At 41.7% G+C, this 26,026-nt stretch overlaps 3 protein-coding genes across 5 annotated transcripts; 2 read left to right on the forward strand and 1 right to left on the reverse strand.

Moving 5' to 3' along the window:
- Positions 1–26: 26 nt before the first annotated feature.
- Positions 27–8,291, reverse strand: LOC119217697 (uncharacterized). Its single transcript, XM_037471552.2, has 5 exons — positions 7,713–8,291; positions 5,566–5,732; positions 5,197–5,281; positions 2,940–5,116; positions 27–2,717 (listed from the first exon to the last, which is right to left on the reverse strand). The coding sequence occupies exons 1-5, from the start codon at positions 7,981–7,983 to the stop codon at positions 669–671; spliced, it is 4,749 nt and encodes a 1,582-aa protein (XP_037327449.2). The 5' UTR covers positions 7,984–8,291; the 3' UTR covers positions 27–668.
- A 30-nt stretch (positions 8,292–8,321) lies between these two features.
- On the forward strand, positions 8,322–12,909 carry si:ch73-109d9.2 (uncharacterized protein LOC565042 homolog). 2 transcript variants are annotated; one of them, XM_037471591.2, is made up of 4 exons: positions 8,322–9,536; positions 9,868–9,995; positions 10,260–10,377; positions 10,618–12,909. In XM_037471591.2, exons 1-4 carry the CDS (start codon positions 9,272–9,274, stop codon positions 11,781–11,783), a joined length of 1,677 nt encoding a protein of 558 aa, XP_037327488.2. In that variant the 5' UTR covers positions 8,322–9,271; the 3' UTR covers positions 11,784–12,909. The 2 variants fall into 2 exon arrangements, with proteins under 2 accessions (XP_037327488.2, XP_037327489.2); XM_037471592.2 differs by having other exon boundaries at positions 10,260–10,365; positions 10,618–12,908.
- Positions 12,910–13,428: 519 nt separating this feature from the next.
- On the forward strand, positions 13,429–18,049 carry LOC119217718 (zinc finger protein 34-like). 2 transcript variants are annotated; one of them, XM_037471588.2, is made up of 5 exons: positions 13,429–14,232; positions 14,312–14,445; positions 14,599–14,695; positions 15,105–16,300; positions 16,387–18,049. In XM_037471588.2, the coding sequence occupies exons 1-4, from the start codon at positions 13,929–13,931 to the stop codon at positions 16,274–16,276; spliced, it is 1,707 nt and encodes a 568-aa protein (XP_037327485.2). In that variant the 5' UTR covers positions 13,429–13,928; the 3' UTR covers positions 16,277–16,300; positions 16,387–18,049. The 2 variants fall into 2 exon arrangements, with proteins under 2 accessions (XP_037327485.2, XP_037327484.2); XM_037471587.2 differs by having other exon boundaries at positions 15,105–18,049.
- The last annotated feature ends 7,977 nt before the right edge of the window (positions 18,050–26,026 follow it).

Consider the following 26,026-nt stretch of genomic DNA (forward strand, 5'->3'; position numbering starts at 1 on the left):
TTAAGCACGTCAAACAGTCCAATTGGTGTGGTCCAGTGTAAACTTTAATCATTCTTGTTTGAGGTGTTCGATGAATGCGGTACGGTACAAATAACCCTTCATGCTTTTTGTTTCAAGAAATTAATGGCAATGCTATGAAAATATAATGCAACTCAACTGCACTCATAAAATTGACATTTTAACAAGTAATTAACAACATATGAATATTCTTTAAATGCATTCACTGCATGGTGAAGGTGTCAAAATGTCCTATCGTATAAAAAGGGTGAAGCGGGGGTCCCTTTTGATAAGTTATGTGCGACCCTATTAGGTATGCGTTGTAGAGTTGACAAATTACAATATATTAATAATTTAGAGTGATCCCCTAACGGCAAAATGTTTTTTTACATACCAGATGGTCAGAAAGTCATTCACGTCTCCACTTTTCTATACCAGTCAATGAGCTTACAGAACGCTATAGAAATAAAAAAATACTAATATATAACAAAAGATATACCGCTATAAATGGTCTTTGTATCGATATACACATACAAATAGTTTTTCCTCATTCAATTCAGAGAAAGTGTGTCTTTTGACAGGTACTGTATATCAGATTCTTACAAGTATTACACACCGAATATCTCTCTTCTTGAATACATTCATATTCTCACTGGAACAGTGGTATTTTTTCATTGCATTTTATGTACATTCTTGACATGCTTTTTCAGATGGCCTGACTGTGAGAACCTCTTGGGACAGTGGGGGCAGGCATGTGGTTTCTCACCTGTGTGGGTATACTTGTGCCTTTTCATGTTGTTGAAGTCTAAAAATCCTTTCCCACAGAATGGGCACCAGTGTCTCTTCTCCCCATTATGCCACCTTAAATGCACATTTAGTTCCACCCTCCTAGCAAATTTTTTTTCACAGAGGGTGCAATGGAATGGTTTCTCTCCCGTGTGAATCCGCATGTGGGCTTCCAGATCTCGTTTTGAGAAGAAACATTTGTTGCAAATCTGGCAGGTGAAAGGTTTAATCTTCTTGTGCACCATCTGGAGGTGCTTGGTGAGGCCAAAGCTGTAGACAAAGCCCTTCCCGCACTGATGACAGATATGGATCCTCCCATTGCGATGCACCCTGCCATGCCGTTTAAGACCACTCGAGTCTGGAAACCTCTTCCCACACAGCGTGCACGAGAAGGGCCGGCGACCAGCGTGGAGACTGACGTGGCTTTCCAGGGAAGCAGCGCTGCTGAGGACCCGGCCGCACTCGCCACACTGGTTCTTAAGCAGCCGCCTACCGATGACGGATAACGGCTGTAATGGCGAAACCACCGGTGGCGCACTGACAGGTATGGGGAGGAGAGAAACACTAGGGGGGTAAACTAACGTGGGACTCTCCAATCTGGGTGAAGACGGCTCTTTATTCACCCCCACCAGAGGCGTCTTACTGTCCGGCGCTCTTGGAGGAGTCCACACAGCTTTAGCTGTAATTTTTCTCCCCGCCCCACAGCTTGCACGACTCTCTGCTGATTGGCCAGGTTTTGTTCCATTCATTCCATTTTTCAAATTGGCCATCCTTTGGGCTTTTCCTGCATTAGCCAACTCCTCTGCATCAAACATTAATTTCTGTTTTGGACCAGTACCATCAAGCATTAATCTGGATTTCTTAGCAGTAGCGGTCTCCCTCGTCTTTCTAGGGCTGACACTCTTAACGGATTTAGGCCACCCAACGCTTGTTACACTTTTAGCGTCTGTATTGCTAGACCTGTCTGGAGTTGTGTTATAACTAGGACTGAAGGAAATGGATTCTCCGTTTTTCTGATTACTGCTTGAACCATCTTTCGGTAAGGTGCATCTCCTGCGGCAGAAAGTAGTCGATTCATAAAAAGACCCTTTTGGGCCGGTACCATTTTCACTTAAACTTGACTTCTCTTGACTAACAATAGATTTGGCTTTTTTTGGAATAGCAACATCTCTGCTCGAACTTGTCCTCTTAGGGCCCAAAGAAGTGGCTATAGAACTTTTAGTCGTTGAGTTAATCCTTCTCGGAGACGCAGAAATGTTTTTGGTAATTTTAGAGCAAGAACTCCTGGGGCTCGGAGTGGATCTTGTCTTTTTGGGGCTTTCCCTTTCTTTAATTGAGCTACACTTCTTAGGGCTCACTGAAGTGGACTTTGTCTTTTGAAAGCTAGGACTTTCTTTAGATGAGCTATACCTCCTTGGACTTACTGAAGTGGGTTTTGACTTTTTAGGACTAACACATTCTCCCATTGCTGTAGCCTCCCTGCGAGTGGATTGTCTTGCTTTCAGGCGTAAACCTGAACTAGACCTCCTGGGAGTCACAGGAGCAGATTTCCTAGTAGCCTTAAATATCCTAGGACTGATTAAAGACGGTTCACCAACAGCCTTCTTGGGTCCAACTCCTGCTTCGCGGTCTCTAGATCTCCATGGATTAATAGAAGTTAGTCTAATTCTTTCGGGAAATGTAATCATTTCAACGACTCCTGGGTCTTTTGTGCTCATGGGAAAAGGCGCGGCGTCGTTACTTTTTGGATTTCCGTTCTCGATGACATCCTTATTCGGAGACTCTGTCGCTGAATTAGTGTCAGTTCTTCTAGTTTGCGGGTGAGTTTTGAGATGACTTCGAAGTCGGGCCACAAGGGATTGTTTCTGTAATTCCTTTGTTTCACTAGTGCTTGTTTCTGCATCTCTGGCTTTTACGGAGTCATCAGAGGAAACCTATAAAAAGAAGCATAATGACAAATTAACCTTAGATAACTATATACAAGGAATAAGTTTATGTTTAATAAAGTATTAAAGGTAGAGCACAACATTGTTTATAAGAATAAATAGTTAAAAAATGTTATTTCTTTCCACTAGTGTTGGCCCAGTGTAAATTTGAGTGTATCCCCAAAGCCTTATATTGCTTTTTGGACAAATAAAAGTTTACCAGTAGATTACCTTTTTGGGGTATTCCGGTGCAGGTGTCACTGCCAGCTGTGCCAGGAACTGGGTTTTAGTCATCTTCGAATGAAGATCCGCTATGTTCTTGCTGGTGATGGGGGTTAGATGCACAACAGCAGCGGATCCCTTTGCAGCCATAGCTGCGTCATTAGATGATGCACAATCTTGCATTGAAATGCTCATCATCTCTCCATCAGAATAAGAAGCAGTTTCAACTGCCGTACAATTTTTTGCCGATTGTTCAGGCTTGATTGCTGTCGATGGCCTGCTGTCACCTGGGTCTTCTTCCAAATAGGTGCAGTTTTCAAAGGATAATGATGCCGTTTCTTGAATTTCATCCGGCTCTTCAGACACCTGCGAGGTATTTACCAGCATAGCAAAAGACGTTTCTTTCAAATTGGTACAGTCGCCGGCGGCTAGACCAGGCGTTTGAGATGTCTGTGTTGATATGACAACGGGCGACTCTTTCCCTTGTGTGTCATCGTCCTTCAAAATCGATTGACTTCCACTAGATCCATATATACCAAGTCTTGAGACTAGGACTGCTTCGTTGGCCGATATGGGAAATGGCAGCCTGGTCAATCTGACCACTGCAGAGAGGTCGTTTCCAAGTGACACAGAGGTTGGCGTTAGCTTAACAGTGTTTGAAATGGAACAGGTTTGTGTAACTGCATTTACCAGTTCAGTAACCGGGGAAGTTTGTTTTGGAACTTCTGAGTTGCACAATATTTGATACTTTTTCTTAGACGATATTGCGGCTACTTCCTCTAAAACAGCTTGAGTATCAACAGAAATGCTTACGTCCTTCGATGAAGGAATCAACTGCGGCGAGGAAACCATAAAAGCATCTGATTTTGTGGAATCTTGCTTGGATGTCTGAACAATTGTCTTTGACATCGGTCTCGGAATAACAATTCTTATTTTTGGAACTAGAGTCTTTGACTGCAGGTGAGTCGAGGTGGTGGTTGACTGCGAAAGGACAGAAGGGACGGACGGAATTTGTGTCGATTTCTTAGGAACGGAGGAAATTGATGGTTTTGCTGTTGGGAAGTGCGGCAGCGTAGCACTTTTCTGTGCAGCGACAACTGCTGAAACAAGAGAAGGAAGCTGGGCTGGCAACAGTGCCTCTATTTTATGGCAAATTAACGAGGACACTGATCTTGGCTGGGAAACTATTTCACAAGACACCGCCTGATCATGTTTGCTGGGTACCGACGACGTTGTCAGAGGACGGGGAAGGTGCTGCTGCTGCGACAGTCCACTTCTTTCAACCGCAGTATTTGATGGCGCGATGGTATTGGATGGGGTGACAGTGTGCGATTGTTTTGGCACAACAACGTTGATGTGGCCTGGAGCTTCATTAGTGGCATCTGATGCCACAGGAGCGCTACCAATTTTCTCTTTTGCCGTTTGGGTTGTTTCTGCCCGAATCTCGTCCAAAGTACTCGCACAGGGGGCAAACTGGGTCTGAGGTGGTGCTGCCATTTGTTGTGTGGTGGTCAATGTGGCTTCCTCTGTTGACTGATTCATGGCTTCAACTAATAGTATCGCGTCCTGAAGGGTGACAGAGGTGCTGCGTTCTTTGGGATGAACAGTTGAAGGGTTTAAAGTTTCATTTGCAGATATAAGTTCATTGAATCCGGCCTTAACTGCCCCTTCTTCCATTGCCATGGAATTATGTTCAAATGGTTTCTCTTTTTCAGAGCAACATGTTTTACTTAACATTTTTTCTGACACAATGAGAGAACCAATTTCTTTCACTGGATACTGCATAAGATTAGCTTTTTTTGATGGTCGTCTTGTTCTGCTTTGCTCAAGACTGCCCCCAATTTGTGCCACACCACTTTTTAATTGTTCACATGTTTCTCCTTTCTTGAGCGGCGTAGGCAGTGACAGTTGTTCTGTAGATTTACCACCTACACAATGTTGCTGAGAAACACCAGCCTGCTGACGAGCAACTACCAATGGATGTTTTTCAGAAGTTATGAGTTTATCCATCTGTAGGAACTCGGAATCTTCAAGATTGCCTTTTGTTTCAACGATTGAGAGGACTAATGAATGCCCCAATTCCGACGATTGCTTCTGGGCTTCTTGTAGACCTTTATCCCTTCCTAAATGGGGTAATTCCAGGATGCCTTCATTTTCAGCTGCAAAAGCAGAGGCTTGTGGTGTACCTAGGCACGGCAGTTAGAAAGAAGTATCAGAATGAATGAATGGGTGATAATATTGAGTAACATCTTCTTTAACACCTCACCTGCTTTGTCACCCAAGACTAGCCCACTGACCGGGGGCCCAGTTTCCTCCTGCTTCAGGACCAACTGAGAAGAATCATTTGACTCCTGCAAGGACGGAAAAAATATATATTTTTCCAGAGACTATAGGGAAATGCGTGGTTTTTTTTCCTTCTTTTTCTCACACACACACACACAAAACCCAAACGGCAAAAGAGAAAATTGGTAGCGCGCACACACGCACACACACACACACACACACACACACACACACACACACACACACACACACACACACACACACACACACACACACACACACACACACACACACACACACACACACACACACACACACACACACACACACACACACACACACACACACACACCTGTTTGACAAACATCAAGGCCATTTGAGTTGTTCCCGCTCCATAGGTGTGGTCCTGTAAACTGTACTCCATCTTCTTATAGGTGCTTTGTTGCTCTTGGTTTTGCCGTGATGAAGGCCTCAGCGGTTCACATTGCTCAACCAGCATTGTGCAGACCGGTACAAGGTCTGTAAAAAAAATAAATAAGAAAAACTAGTGACATACAGAATACCTAAAAAAAACAAAATAAAAACATGCAGTGACCATTTTATTAATAAAAGCAGAGTGAAGTGAGATGGTACGTATGATAGGGGTGTCACGATTCTCCTTACAAATACCGATTTGATTGCTGCCATTGGATTAAAGGATTTATTCAGCACTGACCAAAGTACATCATTGTTGGATATGGGATGCTAATGTGGAATACTTGTTCCAACCAATAGCCTACCCACGTTAATTGTTTACTAACCGTTATACAAACTCACTCTCAACCGCAGCATTCTGATTGGTTGAGAGTGAGTGTATTTTGAGCCATAATGTACAGTACCTGTTTAGATTGACGTGAGCGTTCAATATCACTGCGCAAAAGACCGGATACACGCAAATGGCCAGTTTCAGGCAAAGCAAGCTTTTAAAATTGTAACATTATTGGATAAAGTACAGCCTCTCTTACTGTATTGCTTAATTAACCTACCACATTAGTGTCTTGCATGTAGGAGTGTAACTATATGCAGATTTTTAATTACAAATGCAATTAGAGGCTAATTTAAAACCCAAATAAATCTTACAGAAAGCTCAAGTCCGTTTCCTCTCTGTTTTGTGTGTTAGCTACGGGAATTTCTCATTCAGCATTGTTGGAGAACAGAACGTCTTTGGGAGGATGCTTGCTAACGCTGTTATGTTAAATGGAGCGTAGTAAATCAGTGAATTATTGGAGCCCGTCTTTTCGTTCGTTCTGAATAGTTAATGTTAGGGCTGCAGCAATTGATGAAATCGATTATTAAAAGGCAAAGACGGTTGGGAGCATTTCACATTGAATAAACTAAAAAGTGTCAATGACAAAATATGCAAAGTCAACGCGAGAGCACCATGTTGTCCCATTTTGACGTGAATAACGTAAGCTCGCTAATAACAACAGTAAAGACAAAAGACACGTTTTATTTACTCGCCTTTTTAGGACCATTTATTTTTAATTCTGTTGTCTTGTATTATACGTTTCGTGCTTCGTCCCATATTGGTTATTATTGGTATTATTTGGTTATTATTATTATACAAATATATTTGTATGAATAAGTTTCAAGTGAACATGGAATGTGTGCTTCTGTGAGTTTAGTACAGAGAACAAGTTCTGACGTTATCACCTGCCGTCATCATTAGTCAGGTTTCTCCAAATTGAAGTTTTTTTTTCATTTTGAGGAGAGATTTTCCTATGACGATGTGAGGGTTTTGGGACAGGATTTTGCAGATTTACAGATTGTAAAGTTCCCACAGGCTTATTTTTGATTTGGGGCTGATAATTATACTGCACTACACTGTAAGTGTAAATGTAAAGTGAAAATAACAAAAAACAGTCAAAATGACTTGAGAACGATTATAATTCACGTCTTTTCAGCAGTCACGCGAAAGCGGATTGAGGTAACCGGTTCCTCTACTAAACCAATGCAGGTCACGTAAAAAAAAGGATCCAAATATTGGTACAAAGACCCAGTCGGGAAATAAACGAATCATTTCAGTTTCCTTGACTGAACCTATGCAACAATCCCGGTGCGCGGCCACGAGAAAATGAACGAATCTCTCTTTGAGGAAGCGACACATCACTAGTGATTTAGAATAATATGTTAAAAAGTACGTTTAAATATGGTCTAAACATATACGTAAACTTTTAAATCAATTTGCAACGTCGGGAATAGACGTATTTTCAAAAAATGCTCGCTCGGTTAGTTTAATTATGTTTCACTCTAGCCCAGACATCATTGTATGGTTTCCCTCCTGTTTCAGAGCCCACACTAGGCTCAGCTGACGTCACGGACACGGTTAGAAGCTGCTGTAGGTGTGTGATTTAATATGACACGAATACCCTGCCCATTTGCGACAACACAGCAAGTAGCATTATCAGACCATTAACATGACATATATATTTTGTCGGCCACAGATATCACGGAACTCACCGCATTGAACGGCTCGGTCACGTTTCCCAGAGCCGTCGCTAGGCCCTTGAACCGGATCAGCTTCTCTGGTTCGAACAGAAGGTTGGTTTCTCGCATTCTCAAATTGGCTACATCTCATTTTGAGGTCCTCGTTCTCCTGCTTCATTCGTGATATTTCTGCCTTCAACTCGTCTACCATAGTTTCGAAAAGTTTTGTGGTCTCGGCGATTGCACCCTTGAGCATTCCCTCCATGACGGAGGAGTATTTTGTCTGAAAATCGTCCGCCGACATCTTGGTGTGGTTTCCCGCTCGTCCGAGGAAAGTTAATGGTGCACTTAATTAAGAGTACGTGTACTCTAGCGTTATTGGAATCGTGGCTTTATGCGCTGACTCAACATGGCTTCTTACCATTGCAGCCAGATGCGGTGCCCGCTTTGTGTGACGCACTTCGACGGAAGGAGATAGTTGAGCGTAATGTTATATCCGGTGTTCCAAACAAACGCTGAACTGTGTCTGGATTCGAATAGTCGAAACGTCTATTCCTACCCACTATTCCTTCTCCTCTGTCGAACACGCCAGGAGATAAAGGAAATATATAATCGGAGAAATCCTGTATTTACGAAAAGAAAACCGCGGTGTTTAAAGAAATCCGACTCCATTCAAAAATCTACGTGTTTATGATGCGACGGGAGACGCATGTTAGTGACGTAAGTTTGCGGAAACTTTTATTTCCCAAAAGATGGACTGCAATGAAGCGCTTCTTAAATGCCTTCGTCCGTGTTGTTACAGTGTTGTGTCATGCAGACGGAATAAGACAAAAAGTACTTTATTGACAAGGTTGCAATTTAAATGAGTTATTCTTACGGTCACTTACATGATCTCGGTTTCTCGGTCATGATCGTTATTTCTCTCGTGAATATTGGAAGGAATTATGGAATTGAGGAATTGTGTAGCTGTAATCTGACACAAGTGTAACATATTCACTAACAATTGCAATTTCTTTATCAAGAGGCGCTGTCTTTTTCTCAACACCCAAGCAGCCGAAACGCTTAAGATTGTCCCAATTGACTTCCCGTATGTTGTATCTCGGAAGCGTCTACTGTTCGCGGAATCAACAGGAAGCGATAGCCCAACGTCATTTGGCACGTTACATTAGAGCTTGATGTTGAATTGTTTATTAGCTGCCAAAACAACCGCCAACTAAAGATACATTAAATGAAGGTTAACGGTGATCACATTATGTTTCCGATGATGGCTTATCGCATGAGTTGGAACCAGGCTTTAACTCGGATTCTTAACTAGTGCGGTAAGCTAGTTGGCTAACGTTAATGCTGACATTTCAAGCCTCCCCAACATTGGGCTTTGTTTAGTGGAAGTAAACCAACGGTAAATGTGGACCGACCAACATACGCGCAAGACTGGGTTATCGCTACCTGGACTGAAAACTACTGGGAACGACGAGGGCACGTCCAACTGTAGGAGACCGCCGTTAGCTTTGCTCATCCTCTGGCCATCCGCTGCATTCTTATACAGTCGGAAATCGTTTCTTTTCCCACGGTAATTCAACATCTTTGCCATAATGGCCGAAACAATAGTAACGTTTCAGTCCCAACTCTCTGGTGTCATGGAAACAGTCTTCAAAGCTGCCATGTATGAGATCACGCGGCTGGTGGAGGACAGTTTTTTGGAAGAGGTAACAAGGTGCAGGGAGCAGGTCGAGTCCCTCAAGAGGCGACTGAAGTGGTCGGAGAGTCGCCGTAAAGACCGAGAGGGAGACAGGAGAGGAAAATGTCTCGACTGTGGAAGAGTAGGGGTGTCCGATGAGGACAATCCCATCGCGACAGGTAAGCCTGTCTGGTTTTAGAATTATATACATTTAGTTGCTATTAATCACCAACATTGATTTTGTCCCATGTGGGACCAAACGTTATTACCTGCATGAGCGCTTTTTGAGTGTAATGTTTTTGAGAAATCACAGGTGATCGCGTTCCATGCTATGGGAATGGGAAACATGGGAATATAAAATGTGATTATTTATACAATGTACCCTGGAAAAGCTTTCAAAGTGGAACCAATTAATATTTTTGAAACTGTGAGTGTTATGACAAACCCACAGAAAAATGTGCTTCTCAAGTCTCCTCTGATCTTGCATTTAATTTCTATCATCTGCCACAGAGAAAAGTCTTAAACAGGAGAGCGTGTTGCAAGAGGTAAATGACTCCCAAAGCGCTGACGGAGGGACGCCCAGTCGTGCAGCGAAAGAGGCCAGACCAGTGGCGCACAGGGCCATGATGACAACACAGGTAGAGGGCTTTTTTGCCTTGAATACAGTGAAATGCTCAAAAAGGTTTTAGTTTTCTTTCTTTTTTGAAGGTGGTTAAGCCCAGTTAAAATTGTATTGATTTTTACAAGTCATTAGAGAATTGAAACTTTATTTTTCACTATTTACTTTTTTTGTGTAACTCAAATTCATGAGACCTGCCTGTAATGCTGAGCCTATGATTTTTTTTGAGGTGATTAGAGTTAAAGCCTCTTGTTTAAAAGTTGTTGTTTTACTCATCTCCCAGTCTCCAGGTGCACAGGGTGACAAGCTGAATAGGCTGCTCAAGGAGGAAGCTCTTCAGATCACACCAGAAACTGAGTCCCATGAGAGATGGGGAGTCAATTTGGATGGTTGGTCTCATAGTATGTACACACATATTCAGCAAAGCTACGTACAGCATATTAATATCCTGTTCATTACCAAACACATTACCATAGTAATTTAATCATTTCTACAGCACCGGGATATTGGAAAATCATACACCAGATGACAACATTCCTGTACACTTGCTCCAAAGTTATTTATTTTCATTGTGTATATGGTAATACTACCTGTGTCCCTAACTGTAGAATGTATTTTCTTTTTTCATTGACGAGAAACAGAGGCATCAGCTCTTCCGGGGCCCAGTAAACGTTCCATTGACCAGAAAATCCCAAAGAGTAATTTGAATTGGGAAGCTGGCTATGGCCAGAGGCCAAACTCAGGCCAAGATGAACACTCTGGTGACGCATCTGAACCCCTTTTCCAGAGCAGGTATGGTATGGAAGAATTGGGTGGCTTTGGCAAGACTGGCTATGGAGACTCCCATATGATAGACATGGATACCTTGGATGGGTTGCAAGGATCACCATCCCAACTGGGTGAGGATCTGAGCTACATGGGGCATTACGAGGGAGACCTGGAAGCTCCAGAAGGAGCCGAGCATCAAGATTATCAAACAGGTGCTTCACGAAATAGAGGGGCTGCGGTTGGTTCACCTGCCGGCTCTCCCACAAGGACAAACATTGATGTTAGCGGAGAGCTCAGCTGTCTATTGATCAATGAAGAAGGGTATCTACAGGACCCGAATATGTTGTACCCTGAAAATGTGTCTGGTGATACAGGCGGCAGGGAGAACTTCAGGGGCCCAGGCATTCGCGTTGACCCATCTTTAGACAGCACGGAGGACATGTATAGACAGTCGGATGCGTACAGTGACACCTTAAACCTGGGAGAGAGGCTTCAGCATCAGGCAGCAGGGAGAGGAGGGAGGAGACAAAACTGTAACCAGTGCTCCATGTCGTTCCCTGATTCAGCCTCACTAAAGGCCCACAAGCAGACACATAAGAGCACCGGACAAGTGCCACCGTACTCCTGCACCCAGTGCGGAAAGACTTTCACTCAAGCCTGCAACCTCAAAGTCCACCAGAGGATCCATTCGGGGCAGGGTCTCCACCTCTGCAGCCATTGTGGGAAAGGTTTCTCTTCTTTCTCTGACCTAAAGACACACAAGTGTGGCCAAACAGGTGACAAACCATACTGTTGCACTGTATGCGGGAATAAGTTCAGCCGTCTCTGGAATCTTAAGTTGCACCGGAGAATTCACACTCAAGAAAAACCTCATCGGTGCACTATGTGTGATAAGAGCTTCACAAGGGCGGACATATTGAAAGTTCACCAGCGTACCCACACTGGGGAAAGACCATACTGCTGCACTGTTTGTGGACTCAGCTTCAAACGCCTGGATCATCTGAAATCGCATCAACGCAAACACATGACAGATCTATAAAGCTAGGGACGTTTTTGGGGAGAAGAGTTTTGGATAAAAACATTTAACGTTTTAATTCCTGATTCTTTAATGTTACTTTTCTTCCAAACCCCTTGTTTTTTTTCTCAAAAAAACATTGTTTCTATTTATACAAGACAAAGATGTCATACATTTCCCCCTGTCCTTGTGACTACATTTCAAATTTTAAATAAAATTCCCAAAAGTATATCTGTTTGTTGTCTTTAAGAATTACATTTTTATAGCCAAGTCGTGTGTAAGATTTAGTGGTATCTTGTTGGGATTTTAGCGGTTTGCAACTTAAAACCCCCCAGCTCACCATTTTTCTAAAAAAAGGGCTCTCTTTATAATCCATATCTGCCATTCAATCTTTTTTAATCATACTCTGTTCCTTTATTCAATGAAACTGAGAAATTTTACTCCAATAACATGCTACTGTAAACAGGGTAGCATAGAGTTAAGGTGAGAGGGACAAGATGTATTGTGCAAAGGGAATAGAAAAAACCCTGTTGATGTAAATGATGAGTGTGGCAGTGGAGACACATAACAAGGCAAATCCTGGAATCAATCATCCAAGTGACATGGTAGTGGTTTCTTCCTATTTATAACGGGACCCCCCTTTACTCAACCATTCAAGCAAGAGCGAAGGCCGTGGATAGTTTTCAACGGTGGCTCTAACGGGTGTCAGAGAGGTAGTATCTCTGCCCTCATATCAGAAAACCACAAAAGTTTTCATTGATGTTTAAAACATTCTAGACTTGTAAGTGTGATGCCTCATCCAAAAAACTGTTCAGGACTTGAACTTCTGTAGCTGGGGTTTAACAGTGTAGAGTCACATTTTTTTCCCAAAGGTTTGCATGGTGTGCATGATTCAAAACATAACTTCTGATATTTGGCCAGTAACGTTAAATAAAAAAGTAATCATTTGCCTAAATTGTTTTTGGTAACAAGGAGGAACAATTGAAAATCTGTTTTTCTGGTCCACATATCTGGAACAAAGTCCCAGAGAATCTGCTGCTTTAAATCCAAATTAAAGATGCTTCTGTTGCCTCCTGCCTTAATGTGACCATTTTGGAGTTTTGGTAGACAAATTATGTCCTATTTTTATGTTCTTAAGTTTTTTATATTCTTGCTTTATGTTTGGCTGTTTTTAATGGGTTTATGTGAAGCACTTGGAATTACATGTTTTCAAAATGTGCTATACACTTGCCTTGCCTTGTCTAAATGTAATAAATGGTAAATGTGTCTGACAAGAGGCCTAGTTCACAGCAGCCACCTGCTGTCATAGTAAACAGCGGAGGAGTCAATCAAATGAAATATTGTTGCGTGCTATTACGTTTTTCACATCCATTCCAGGGAGGAATTCAGTAGGCCACAATTGTTACTTATTTCTTGTTCTTTTGAATTTGTATCATTATGGTTGAAATGCAGGATAATAGTGTCAGCTAAATTACATGTAATAGGCATTTTAAATATAGTTAATCATTTTGAATCTCAGTTTGTGCCTCCTTTCGATGAAGCATTTACAAAAGAGCCTGGCAAGATTTTAAAAAGGCATATTCCTCTCAAACAATGAGCTCAATATAAATTTGACTGCTCGGCGCATCCTGTGGGTTTCACTTTATCAAAACGCGTTTTGTCTTCAGGTAAGGCCACCGTACTGCGTTGTAAATGACGTCACGAGCAATAACAAGGGGCAACACAAGCGGTTGTTGAAATGCTAACTGGGTTGAATGCTTATTGACTTACACATGCATTTGTTTGGGATTCACTAACACAAGTAAAAATAGTTTAACACTTGAGGCTCGACAATGGTTTCCACGAGCTGTTGCGTAACGTTGCGGTTTGTGGACTTTTTTACGCTGTCACCGTTGGATAGCATACAAATGCTACCGTTGAGCTAAGGAGCCCCATTAGCCTCCCAATAGATGACTATGACCAAGACAAACCCGTATTAGTAAATAGCTCGTTGTGCATCGTTAGCTCATCTAGTGCATCCGTCCATCAACTGCCCGATAGATCCTCTCCAAGAGGTAAACGTTGAGCAATGGTGTTACGTTGAAGCGTCACAACCTGCGGTTGCATCTTCCGAGAAGTATTAACGTTGTATTCGAGTCTGATTTTCCCACAAACACGCGAAAGTCCATCATGTCGGACCTGGACACCCTCATCGTAACCTTTCAGACCCAGCTGTCGGATGTAATGGAGACTGTAACAAAGACGGCCATGTACGAGGTCACGAGGTTGGTGGAGGAAGGCTTCTTGGAGGAGATGCAGCGCAGGAACCAGGAGGTGGAGTCCCTGAGGATGCAGCTGCGACGGGCTGAGACGAAACTAAGTGATCAAGTGGGGAAAGCGGCGAGAACAACCGGGAGGTGTGTTGGTTGTTCAAAGGAGGATGTGCCACTGCGCGGTGATGCTGTAGAAGGAAGCCCCTCAGAACAGCAAGCTGGTAAGTATAAGGAGAGCTATTCTGATAGGCGCATAAGTGTACTGCACGTTGTATCATGTTGCACTACTCTGTTTTCCAGATGGCTTCAGGGGCTGTGTGGTCAAAGAAGAAGGTGACTCTGTGGAAAGGTGGTCAATGTGCTGCACACAGGAAGTCATGCCACAGTCAGAAGACAATCCTAGATGCACTTTTAGTCCTGAGAGGAAGTGCCTGGTGGGTCACAGGACTATCTGATTGCAGTTTAAGTCACTGATTGTACATCTGCGTTGTTCCTAGAAGCGTTTTGCACATCCTCTCTGGCAGGAAAATTCCTCTGAGTGAACAACAAAACCAATGTGATTCTGTAATATGTTCTCTGTGCTGTAGACCGAGGAGGAGGATGTGCTGCCGGTAGTGGATGTGAAGGATGAAGATGCAAATAACCCGTCTTGTTTTTCTGTGCATTGGAGGAGTGCTCTTGATTGTGAGTATTGTGCGTTATCCATTGTTTTCTTTTGTTTGAAAATCTATACTATATGTATCTATATAAACATAATATCTTAAGCATTTGATGTCTAGTGGTACTGCTACTATGAAAAAAAATCTAAATTGGACTCAGCAATGTCGTTTTAAAATGTTTGACAAAGTTGAAAATTAAACGAAAGCCTAATGATCGTGCATTTGAAGAGGAATGTTGATTTTATGTCATGGTGTCCTTACAAATGATAAAAGACGATTCAAAACTCTAAGCTGTCACTTATATTCTTATAGTACATTGAAACCCCATCACCAACATGCATACAAGTTGGCATCTACTATGTCTGTATATTTGTGGTAGCAACCAAATTGCCTTCTCAGTAACTGTCTACCACCAATCTTATCCATTTGTCTAGATGAGGTGGAACCTGAGTCCCACATTGCTACTGAGAAGACCGAGGCACTACCAAAACAAGCTCAAGTGAGCAGTGAAAAACTATTGAGGGATGTTATTACACAAGACCTGCATGTCTTTCCTGAAGACCAGGAGCAAGCGCACGTGGCCACAGATCCGTGTTTAGCGGTGGACCGAAGCTGGACTGGTATGGCTGTCCCAACAGCTGCTTTACTGCCGAATGACAGATTCTCATCAGAACCGGACGGTGATCCAGTCAAAACCATCGATTCTCTAAAGCTAACCGAACAAGAGATGTCCAACTCTGTCACAGCACATGCCGATGTTCTGATTGCCCCGCGTAAAGATCAGATTTCATCCTCAGCGTTCCCTACGTCGAGACTGCAAAACATCGATGCGCTGGGTGTCACTATCAAGCAGGAGGTCCTTGTCGATTCGGATGGATGTGTGGAAAGCGAGCCTAAAAAAAAGAAGACAAAAATGTCCAGGATGGCATCTTTCTCATGCTCGGTTAAACATCACAGAGGGAGTTCAGATGCATTTAAGCAAAACCGCATTTCCCACAAAGCCTCAGTGCAGGACGTCAGGAAGCTGCATTCCAAAGTGGGCGCTGGTCTCCGATTGCAAGCTGCTATTCAGCCCCTCCACAGGCCGATGAAAAGGGCCGCTAACACAGCACTGTCTATAGCTCACACTCCCGTTGCAAACGCAAATCCCCTCAACAGAACTTCATCCACATCTAAAGTGTTTGCTCCACCTCCTCTCTCGCTGCAGCGAGTTCACCTGGGCGATAAACAGACCGCAGCACATAATCGAACGGGGGTCCCTTGGGTCAGCATCAAAACCCACCAGTCCGCAAACTCCCTTTGCAGCGACCCGCTGCTCCAACCGGACTCTGACCCTCACACCGTTGCCAGGCATCTCCTGCGCTGCGGCCTGTGCGGGAAGTGCTTTCCCCACCCCAGCAACCTGAAGGCCCATTTGCAGACGCACACAGGTGAGCGGCCTTTTTGCTGCTCCCTCTGTGGTCGCAGCTTCACCAAGCTGAGCAACCTCAAGGCCCACAGACGGGTCCACACAGGGGAGAGACCGTACTGCTGCTCGGCCTGTGGCAAACGCTTTACCCAGAAATGCAACCTGAAGCGCCACCAGAGAATCCACCTGGATGTATGATGGTGGAAAGCCAGAGTTAAGAGGGTGTGTTTCTTGTAGATTATGTTGCAATGTTCTTCATGCGTACTTATCTCTCTAGTGATTGTACCACGTTATCCTGTGCATTTCAGAACTGTTCAACCAGTAACTTGCTGTGAGGCTATCAAAGGATGACAGGCAGTGTGTTGTGAGTCATGCTGAGATTGACATTTGTCACTGGGTCAATAAATATTTATTTTGTGAATTCAAGTCCAGAAAATCAGTCTACTAAATTGCGCTGTGTATTGTAGCAGAACCAAACTTACTGTTTAACTGATCAGGGCCTTTATTATTTTATTAACCTGCTCTTCAGTCATGCTCACAAAGTTATATGAAAGAAATTCATTAAATTGACTGTCTTAAAAATACTTAATGAAATACAATAGAGTCACCAAAGGTCTCCAAATTTGGTTTTGAGAAGATCTTAGCTGGCTCATACATAAAAAAACACACACTCTCTAAGATATCTTCTCATTGGCCCTGACCTATGATGAATAATATTTATAGGAACTGCAAGAGTTTAGAAATGTGTAGTTTTAGCATTCTACTGCTTTAAAAGGATCTTTCACTGCTTTTCAGTTTATCTTTATTTGGTTTTCAATTTGTGTCCAATTATTATTTATCCCTAACCATGTGTTTTCATGTTATAAATGAAGTAGATTGCTGTTTTCCTTATGCTACCTTTTACTGGATAAAAAAAGAACTCATGTTTTTTTAAGCATGACAAATGAACGTTATTCCTTTCTTTTTGATTCATATTTATTTTATACATTTTACAATCTGAACACATATGATTGTTTCATAGGAAAGTCACATGATCCTCTTAAACATAGTTTAACTTGTTTCTTGCTCCTTAATAAGCTCCACAGTGTAATTCTCAATAGTCTGGCTAATAAGAGCACATGTCCTGTGACTAGAACGTAACAATAAATTAAATATCAGAAATTAAAAAATTGTTTTGACATTTTTTTCCAATGAAAGTTATTTTCTTAAAACTTAAGTATGATTTGCCTCTGTTAGAATTACAGTTAACTGTTGTGTCTGAATTTACATTATGACGGAAACACCACTTTTCTGATGTTTAACAGAAAGTGTGTCCAAAAACAACTAACTCAATGTTTTTTTACACCACTTTTCCACCTAAATATCACAATAGCAGATATTGTCACATGACATTTTTGTCCTTTTGTTGGGCTGCTATTGTACTATTTTGAAAAGAGATTATCTTAAAGAAAACCATTTACACTTTCTGTAAAGTCTGTAGACACTGTTTTAGTCACTCAGTTTCCAAGCTTGTGTTTGTGCTGGTTACATATCTCATGCTTTATTGTATCTGTAGTTAGTCAAAGCATCAACGTGCAGCTGGTCCAACAGATAACATTTTCAATTTGAGGAAAAAACTTGCCAAGGCTCAACTTCTTCAAAAAGAGAGAGAGAGAGAGAACGTGGATTAAAGCAATTCTGTCTTAGATGAAATCTTTGAACACAATAATGAAAAGTTATCTATGAAGAGCAATTGAGAAATATCCATTTAGCTAAATCTGCAGTGGACGAGGGTGAGTTGAGTGTTGGAGTGCACAGTATAACATATCCACCTTCCTATGTGTTAGCCAACATAGAACGTATGTCAGTACTAAAACATGAGCTGCAAAATGTGTAAACCTCATGGGAATCGCTGTTTCTTCTAATTGGAGCACTGTGAAGTTTCTCCTGAAAATGTTTGTTACCTAATTAAAGAAAAAACCTTAACCCGGATTTATTTTGCATTCTACCTCTTCTCCTAACCCTCCACATTTGGTGTAGAGTCCTGTTTTTTGTACTGACTTTTTCTTTCTAAGCCCTTCAATGAATCATAATCCACAACTATGATGCTATGTCATGAAGAATAAGAGACACACTTTGTACTACGTGGGTCTGTTTGGCTTTTCTTTTGGCAATGTCAAAAAGGTAGTTCTGCTGCTTAGCTGTTTAAAACATGCCAAAAACAAGATTTGTTCACATTTAAGTAACAAAGCCCAAAAGCAGATGAAAGAATTACGTCTCAAGAAAAGAAGAAAATCAGGGGATGACAGAATGTGGCTAAGTGTGTACATCTCTCCTTGTGCACGGATGTCAGGGGTTGGTGGTATACTGTATATCTGCATAGTAAATATATTGAGGAGGTCAGGTGGGATACATTATTTAACTAAACATCCTCTAACAACTGAAAAATACACTGTTTTCCATTTCAGAACACATTCTCAATTCTCCCCTAAATAACTAACCACAAGCTTATAATTGCAACCTAAGTACTTTAACCCAATCCTCAATGTTTCACAGACTTCAACAAAGACCTTATTTTAAACCAACCAAGTCTTTATAAAGCTTCTGAAAGGTACGGTTCATGTCCTGCCGACAGTGATGTGGGATAAGAAAATGCTTCTTTGTATGGTTGTAGAGAGCCTGGAGAAATATGTCTTAAGTTTTAATGGGAAACAATATGAGGTTATCACACAACATGTGAACCGGGAACAGTAAACTCAGTGCAAAGCAATATTGTCACCCGAAGATATCCTCTGCACATAGTGCACATGTGAACATTCTTCATGTGTGATGCGAAATACAAGATATGAAACTAAATAGAAAAATGGGGTCAGAAAATATGCTCTCAAGTTTTCATTAAAAAAGGGACACTACTTTCCCTCCACCAAAAAGAAAACCCCTAACCCATTTTTGTATAGTCCCTAAATTACCTAAATGTAGTACATGGTGATGTCCCTAACCAGAACTATGCCTATGTATTTACTATTAAGACATATTCTGGCTTCAGATCCCTCCCAACCCCTTTTTTCTATGTTTAAAATGATAAGCTCAGCACTGTTTAGTGTTTTTTTTTACTGTCATTTATTACAGAGCTGGAGCCTGAGCTGGGAGGGACAAAGGAAAATGGGAAAAATGGAAGATAAGAAAGGAAGCAGAGATAATGTGTCAAGAGATAATGGTACTTGGAACAAGAAGACGAGATAATTACAGTTGTTGGATAATTCCCATCTCAATTTCCTGATATCACATGGAATCATAACCTCACACTTACATCCTATTTTTTTCAAATTTACAGGGCAATCAATAGTTGTAGCAATGCATGAATGAACTTGGAAAAATAATGTATCTTCCTGATAGCTATGATAGCTATACTCTGTTTTCAGTGTCAAAGCATTAAAGAAATGAAGTTCAGTGCATAAGGGCTGCACTGTGGAAGATTCATGTCCGATGTTGCAAAGCGTGTATGCGTTATTCATATTACCTCCATATTTCATAAAAGCAGCGCCGACAGAAGAAATTGAACTATGACGTTTTCATTCTGACAATTCTTCCCATTTCTGCAAGCCAATTAAATTGACTAGGGTTTTAAGTCATTGTGCTTCACCGTCTCTTTATTGAGTAGAAATAATTAGTGCAGCAAGGACGTCCGCTCTCTGTTTGTCCTGAGATTTTAGACAAGGCCCGAAATTAGCTCCTCTCTTAGCCTTTCTTGGCCATTATCAGACTGTTTAAGGACACATATCTCAGCAAGAATGTGGACTCATTAGGTTGTTCAAGACTATTATTTTGTAATGCATATACAGGACTATTGAAATCTTTGTGTTTTTCCATCATTACAAAACAAAGTTGCTTCAAGTTGGTGCATAACCCCTTTTGATACTATAGAGTGGTGTATAATGAAAGATCCTTCACTTGAAAGCATTTGATCCTGGTCCAAAAACACACAAAACATTATTATGTTTGCACTCCAATCACATAATGGTTAAGAACATATTGTTCCGGTAATTTTAAATGCTTTGCATGTGTGATTAATTATACACTACTCCTTAAAGGACTTCTTGGTATGGCGCTGAGCAGCAGAGGGTCAGGCAGGATCCTTGTTAAGAAGGCCTTTGAAATGAATCTGATGGGCTGCAGTGTTTCCTCTCCGTAGTAATCCGATTTCATTTCGTCCTTGAATATGTTTGACAGTATAATAGGGAATAAAGTCAAATTTGGGTTCAGACAGTTTGCAGGTTTGCAACCTTGTCTTAGTCCTCGTTCTTTGTGCGAACAATCATTGCTTGTGGTGAATCAATGCCTTCATTGTCATAGCAACGTACAAGCACACTGGTTGTGTGTGCTGGTGGCGACAGCAATACGAGGATCCGGAACATTGAAAATTGCTCCTCTGACTTGTCATTTCCCTGCGTTTAGCTGCAGGCTCGATGCCACCCACACTCCCAAAAGACAACGGCTCCTGTCGCCACTGTCATCAAGCAGCGTTTTTGTATTATTTTGTTCAACTACCTTCACTGCCTCCCTGTCAAACAGCTGAATATGCTACTCGTATGTCTACATTTATAATGGACACAGTGTTTTTGAAAATAATAGAATAGATTTACACTTTTGGAGAGTGGATATAATGACCGTTTTTTTCCCTCCAGTGATTAAGTATGTGTCTCTTCGCACAGTGTTTTTATGTGTATTTCCATTTCTTCTTCAGAGTTTTTGTTCATTTAAAATCAAAGTACAGTGGTTGGCAATTCAATTTGCATTGGAGGAATTTGGTCATGAAATTAAATTGGACGGATTGGTATTTGGACTACAAAGTGGAACTTAATAAAAATATGTCAACCTCATCACACTCATAAAATAAATATGTAATAATTCTATCAAGAAGTATTAATTAAACCATTAAAGGACAGCCTTACTTCTAGTAAACATGAAAAGGGGAAACATTTGGGGTTTTTGTATTTCTGAAACTGAAAGCATGGCACCATGAACTGTTCATTTTTATTGGTATTTTAGCAAACTTGCAGACACACTGAGCCACTAATCAAACACCTGCTGACATTAGAGATTCTATCAGCTGAGGACCAACGCCGAATCCCTACACTGCCATTTGAAAATGTTGTCTGCACTCCCTTAGCGCTGTGCCTGGGATTCAACACCTCAGACTCCTGCACAAGGGTTACTTTTAAAGAGAGCAGCCAACGACAGAGGTCATCAAAACTGTCTTGTGACAGGTTGCAAATAACAGGCAAAAATAAAGAAGGAGCAATCTTCGAAGAGAATATTTATTATTCATTAAAACCCTTTCCAATTGTTATTGCTCAATCTCAATGATACACTAACCAGTATCTAGGATCACTTATAAACCCAATTAGATAGAAAGTAAGAAACTGAAGTGTCCTCCATACAAACTAAAATATATTGTTGAAACCCTATTATCCTTTGAGCCCAGGCTTTCAAAGATTTAAATGCTGTGATTTGCAGCATAATGGTTCTACAAAGCATTCGATAAATGGCTGCATTCAATAGGGGTCAGTGTTGCTCCGTTGAAATGTGTGAGACCACCAGACTTCACATTGGATTGAGCAGTGTGAGCGTGCATCTAAATGTGTCATTCACACACACGCACGCGCACACACACGCACACACACTCACACACTTACACAACAAAGACACATGCATGTGTCACTGCCTGTGATTATTAGAACTATCAAGCAGATGCCACATTTATCTTTATTCTAACTGCCTTTGAATGGTCTTTTTCTACTTTGTGACCACACACACACACGCACACACGCACACGCACACACGCACGCACACACGCACACACGCACGCACGCACACACACACACACACACACACACACACACACACACGTACACACATTTGCCAAAGCACAGTGAAGTGAGGGAGGAGAAGCAAGTGTGGCTGAGAGGGATGATAGCCGTGGTTTGTGTGTTTCCCATTTCTCTTTTGGTAAAGTGAGCCACCCTTCACACGCACACCCCTCAGCATTTTCTGGACTTCCTCGAGAGGGAATATAGCAGATGTAATGAATTCCCACAAGGGAAAATCAGCAGTAAGAGTCCTGAAGACATTTCACACACACTTCCCTGTGAGCTTTTCTCTATGTGAATTCAAAGTGTTTTTTAATTTTCTCTCTCTTTTTTTTTGCAGTAGGGGTGTGCGTTAATGTGTGTGCGCAAGTGGCTATTTCCAGGAGAATAAATATGTGAGAGCATGTCTGTGTGCGTTATCAGTGTCAGCCAGGATGATTTTGCTTTAGCCGCGTACCGTTCATTTACTGTCGGGCTAAAGGTACTGCCTACCTTTCTCTCTCTCTGTCTCGCCCCCTCTTACCAAAACCTATTAGATGATTTCTGGGAGCCGAGAAGGACAAAATCCAAGGCTACATTTCATGTCCCTGGCTAAGCCTGCTGCCACTATCTGGACCGACTATTGGCGGTCTCTGAGCCAGCAGGCCTGTCTCTCAGTGCACTGGGGGAGTGCAATAGAGAGAGAGGGAGACAGGGGCGGGAGATGGAGAGAGACCGATCGGATTAGTTGAGTCGCAGTTATTCCATTACCTCTCGGCCACGCTTACACAGGTGTCTGTTTATGCACACACACACACACACACACACACACACACACACACACACACACACACACACACACACACACACACACACACACACACACACACACACACACAGTTTTCGGCCAGATACTGCAATTTTTCCTTGCTGAACACAAATGAAATAGAAAAGAGGAAAAAAATGCAATGGTGAGAAAATTGATTGAGCCGCCGTTTCTTTAATTGCATTTAGTGTTGCTGGTCCTAGAAGCTCAGAGTTCAGTGAACGCTGGGCTTAAAAGTATCCTGGGATGTCCTCTGACGATTCTGTCTTTTGCGTAGCTTAGCTGCATAATATTTAATAACCCCTGAGTAAACACTGGAAGGAATTGCTCAATAAATAATTGAACAGAAATTTATAAATTATTTCCCCTCTTAATCTACTCCAGTGCACTGCTGCAGGTTCCCCGAAGTGACGCTCATCCCTGTGGACAGTCAGCGGGTCTGGCTTCTTACCTTATGGGGGCGCTCTAGTTATACCAAAGAAACCATCCTCACGACTACCCGGTGAAATCTTTTTTATATATATATATAAATAAATAAATAAATGTGTTATTCACAAAAAAAGTGTGCTTCTAAGAAACAGGACCAAACCCTCTATTAAAATCCTGTTTTTGAGAAGACTACTTTTGTTATCTGTGCTGTCTCAGATTTCAAGGCGCTTTCAGGAAATGAGAGAGGTTTTGTGCTCTCAGAGAAGCTGCACAGCTCTACAACCCTCTCCTGGGTCTGTATAAAATGTCAGGCCGTATATGGAAGCAGGCCTGTTTGACTTTGGGTGAAGTGCCCGTCATTTGTCATAATCCCCAAATCACAATTAAGTCGTGATATTCCTGTGTTTCCTTCCTTGAATCCTTTCACTTTTTTCTCTCTTGATCTGTTTTATTTCCTCCCCCATTCCCTCTATACTTCCAGTAGTGTCTTTGTTAAAAATTAGCAACTGTTTGCTAATAAGAATAAGCGACAGTTCAATTATCCATTATGTTATCAACATTACATTTCTCTCCTAATAACCATCTGAAACATTTTAATGGGTTTCTTGTGCTCTTTGACAAGAGAGGCCTTTGGCTCAGTTTGTGCTCATGTTTAGGTTCAAGGTGTGGCTTAGGAAATCAAATAGAAAATGGATTTTCAGATATGAGAAAGGACGGCAGACACGTTCCCTTTTTGCTGGTCCCTGACATGCTCTCTGCGTGTCCCTCTCACCCATCTTTCCCACAGTTCTTTTCGTTAAAAGAAAAATGTGTACTCGGTCCAAACAGTGGAGGATGCAGGAGATGCTGACACCATGAATGGCATGGCAGATCCTCCTGCCCTCACTCATCACCGGAGAAAAGGGGGAAGACTTGGACACAAATGTGACGGAGGGAAAGGACAGAGACAGAGAGAGACACGGGGACATAGAGAGTGATGGGGAGGGGTAGGAAGGAGAATGAAAGCGAGGGAGCAGCCACCCAACACAGTCATCAACTCCCTTCCATCAATCATTTTCCTCAGCCCAAAGGCTGCCACTGCTTCTCCAGCATCAGCTCCTTCTACATTGTGTGTGTGTCTGTGTACATTAACGAATATTTGTTCCAAAAAGTGGGTGCAGGATTATGTGTAGATGAGCATTGTGTACAAGTGTGTGTGTGTGTGCTTAAGTTCCCCAACTGGGTTTGGTTTATCCATTGAATCATGTATTTGAGTACTTTTTTAAAAAATATAATAAATTATTTTACTATTTAATTTGCTTCATGGAAGTAACACATGTAAACAAATCGATTAAACTGTGAAATCAAGCTTGATATTCGTTATGAAATGTTAGAGCTCTCAGATTTTAGAAGGGAAAAGAGGAAAATCTTTTTCTTTTAATCCATTTATTAATAATTCGTGAAAAGACCAAATTAATGTTATTTTCTACATTTATGCTTTGTACCAAGAACAATACTCTGATACAACCTCTTTTTTATCAGAGTAAACCATTTGATAACTAAATGGTTTTAATTGCATATTGGTTTGCCTGCAGTCACATGACAGTCATAAAATCTACACTGATAAAAGCACCATTTCCAAAGGATGATTATCTACCGTTGAGCACAGCCAAATCAAATTGTTTATTTATGATGCAAGTAATACGTAAGTTATTATTTACAAGGCTTGTGCAAAGTTAATGAAGTAGATCATCAATGTGAAATATAAGTTAATAGTGTCAGGGGGGACGCGGTCGAGGGCAAGGAGGGAGGACTCAGATGCGGAGTTTGAAAAATAAAAGACTTTAATTGTCAAAAAACTCAAACTCAAAATCACTCCAACCAAAAAAGGGGAGGAAGGAGGCAAAAACAAAACAGACAAAAAAACAGGGACCTGGACTTGAAAACATAGACTTGACTTACTTGACGGGACACAAGAACGTCGACATGTAATGACGCCACACCAGACAAGGGACTCACAGGGCTTAAATACACAAGGGAGGTGCAGGTGATTGAACACAGGTGGAAACGATCAGGCACGGCAGACAATTACAGGGGAAGACAGGACAAGGCAGGAAGTGAAGTTACCCAGGAACACCAGAGACATGAAAACTACAAAATAAGACAGAGCAGACCCAAACCGTGACAAATAGATGACTACAATCTCTTTCCTGCATGCAAGAGGTTGGTTTATGGCTTCTTGCCGGTTACACCCAGTCTGTGGTTTACACTCAAGTGTCTTTTTGATTCTTCACTGTTGATTTTGTTTCATACACCCTCTCGCGTTTTGGGTCAATAAAGCAACAAACAGTGCATTGAGTATGAATGGCTCATGGCACTCTCGGAGCCCGAGTGCCATCTGTGGTGCCGAGCACGCGTACAAACTAAGATTAAAGCGCCACCAATTAACTCAAATGCAAATGTAAGAACCTTTTATTTTTTACAGTTCAGTGAGTTACTGCTGATATAATAACATGTGTTTTATTCGTGAAATATAGTAGTCCCGGTGGGTGTATTATACAAGTTACAACAACATGTAACCATAGCAACTATGCTTCCATTTGGTTACCGGTTAACTTGCAATGGTCAAACACGCAACTGTAAGTTAAAATAAAAAATTAGATGACAGATGTGTTGTTATTCATACCATGCCACCATGGTATAAATGTGACATTAAGTTGTCCTGATATAAAATACATCATAATACACGGAACCCAACGCCACAACATGTAGGCACCTATTCACACATCTCAGTTGACAGGCTAACGTTCTCTGGTTATCTTCAACATTTTGGCAAACAGGCCAATTTGCCTTTTTGCTCGCAGTTAGATGAGAAGATCAATGTCA

The sequence above is a fragment of the Pungitius pungitius genome, chromosome 9 (genome assembly GCF_949316345.1).
Source record: "Pungitius pungitius chromosome 9, fPunPun2.1, whole genome shotgun sequence".
NCBI classification, from domain to species: Eukaryota; Metazoa; Chordata; class Actinopteri; order Perciformes; family Gasterosteidae; genus Pungitius; species Pungitius pungitius.

Coding starts and splice junctions, on each gene's coding strand:
- LOC119217697 (XM_037471552.2), bottom strand. CDS start 7,983: ATGTCGGCGGACGATTTTCAGACAAAATACTCCTCCGTCATGGAGGGA. Junction 5,282..5,565: donor CCTTGATGTTTGTCAAACAG/GTGTGTGTGTGT, acceptor CCGTCCTTGCAG/GAGTCAAATGATTCTTCTCA. Junction 2,718..2,939: donor CACCGGAATACCCCAAAAAG/GTAATCTACTGG, acceptor TTCTTTTTATAG/GTTTCCTCTGATGACTCCGT.
- si:ch73-109d9.2 (XM_037471591.2), top strand. CDS start 9,272: ATGGCCGAAACAATAGTAACGTTTCAGTCCCAACTCTCTGGTGTCATG. Junction 9,996..10,259: donor GGGCCATGATGACAACACAG/GTAGAGGGCTTT, acceptor CTCATCTCCCAG/TCTCCAGGTGCACAGGGTGA. Junction 10,378..10,617: donor TTTGGATGGTTGGTCTCATA/GTATGTACACAC, acceptor GACGAGAAACAG/AGGCATCAGCTCTTCCGGGG.
- LOC119217718 (XM_037471587.2), top strand. CDS start 13,929: ATGTCGGACCTGGACACCCTCATCGTAACCTTTCAGACCCAGCTGTCG. Junction 14,233..14,311: donor CCCCTCAGAACAGCAAGCTG/GTAAGTATAAGG, acceptor TCTGTTTTCCAG/ATGGCTTCAGGGGCTGTGTG. Junction 14,446..14,598: donor GTCCTGAGAGGAAGTGCCTG/GTGGGTCACAGG, acceptor TCTGTGCTGTAG/ACCGAGGAGGAGGATGTGCT.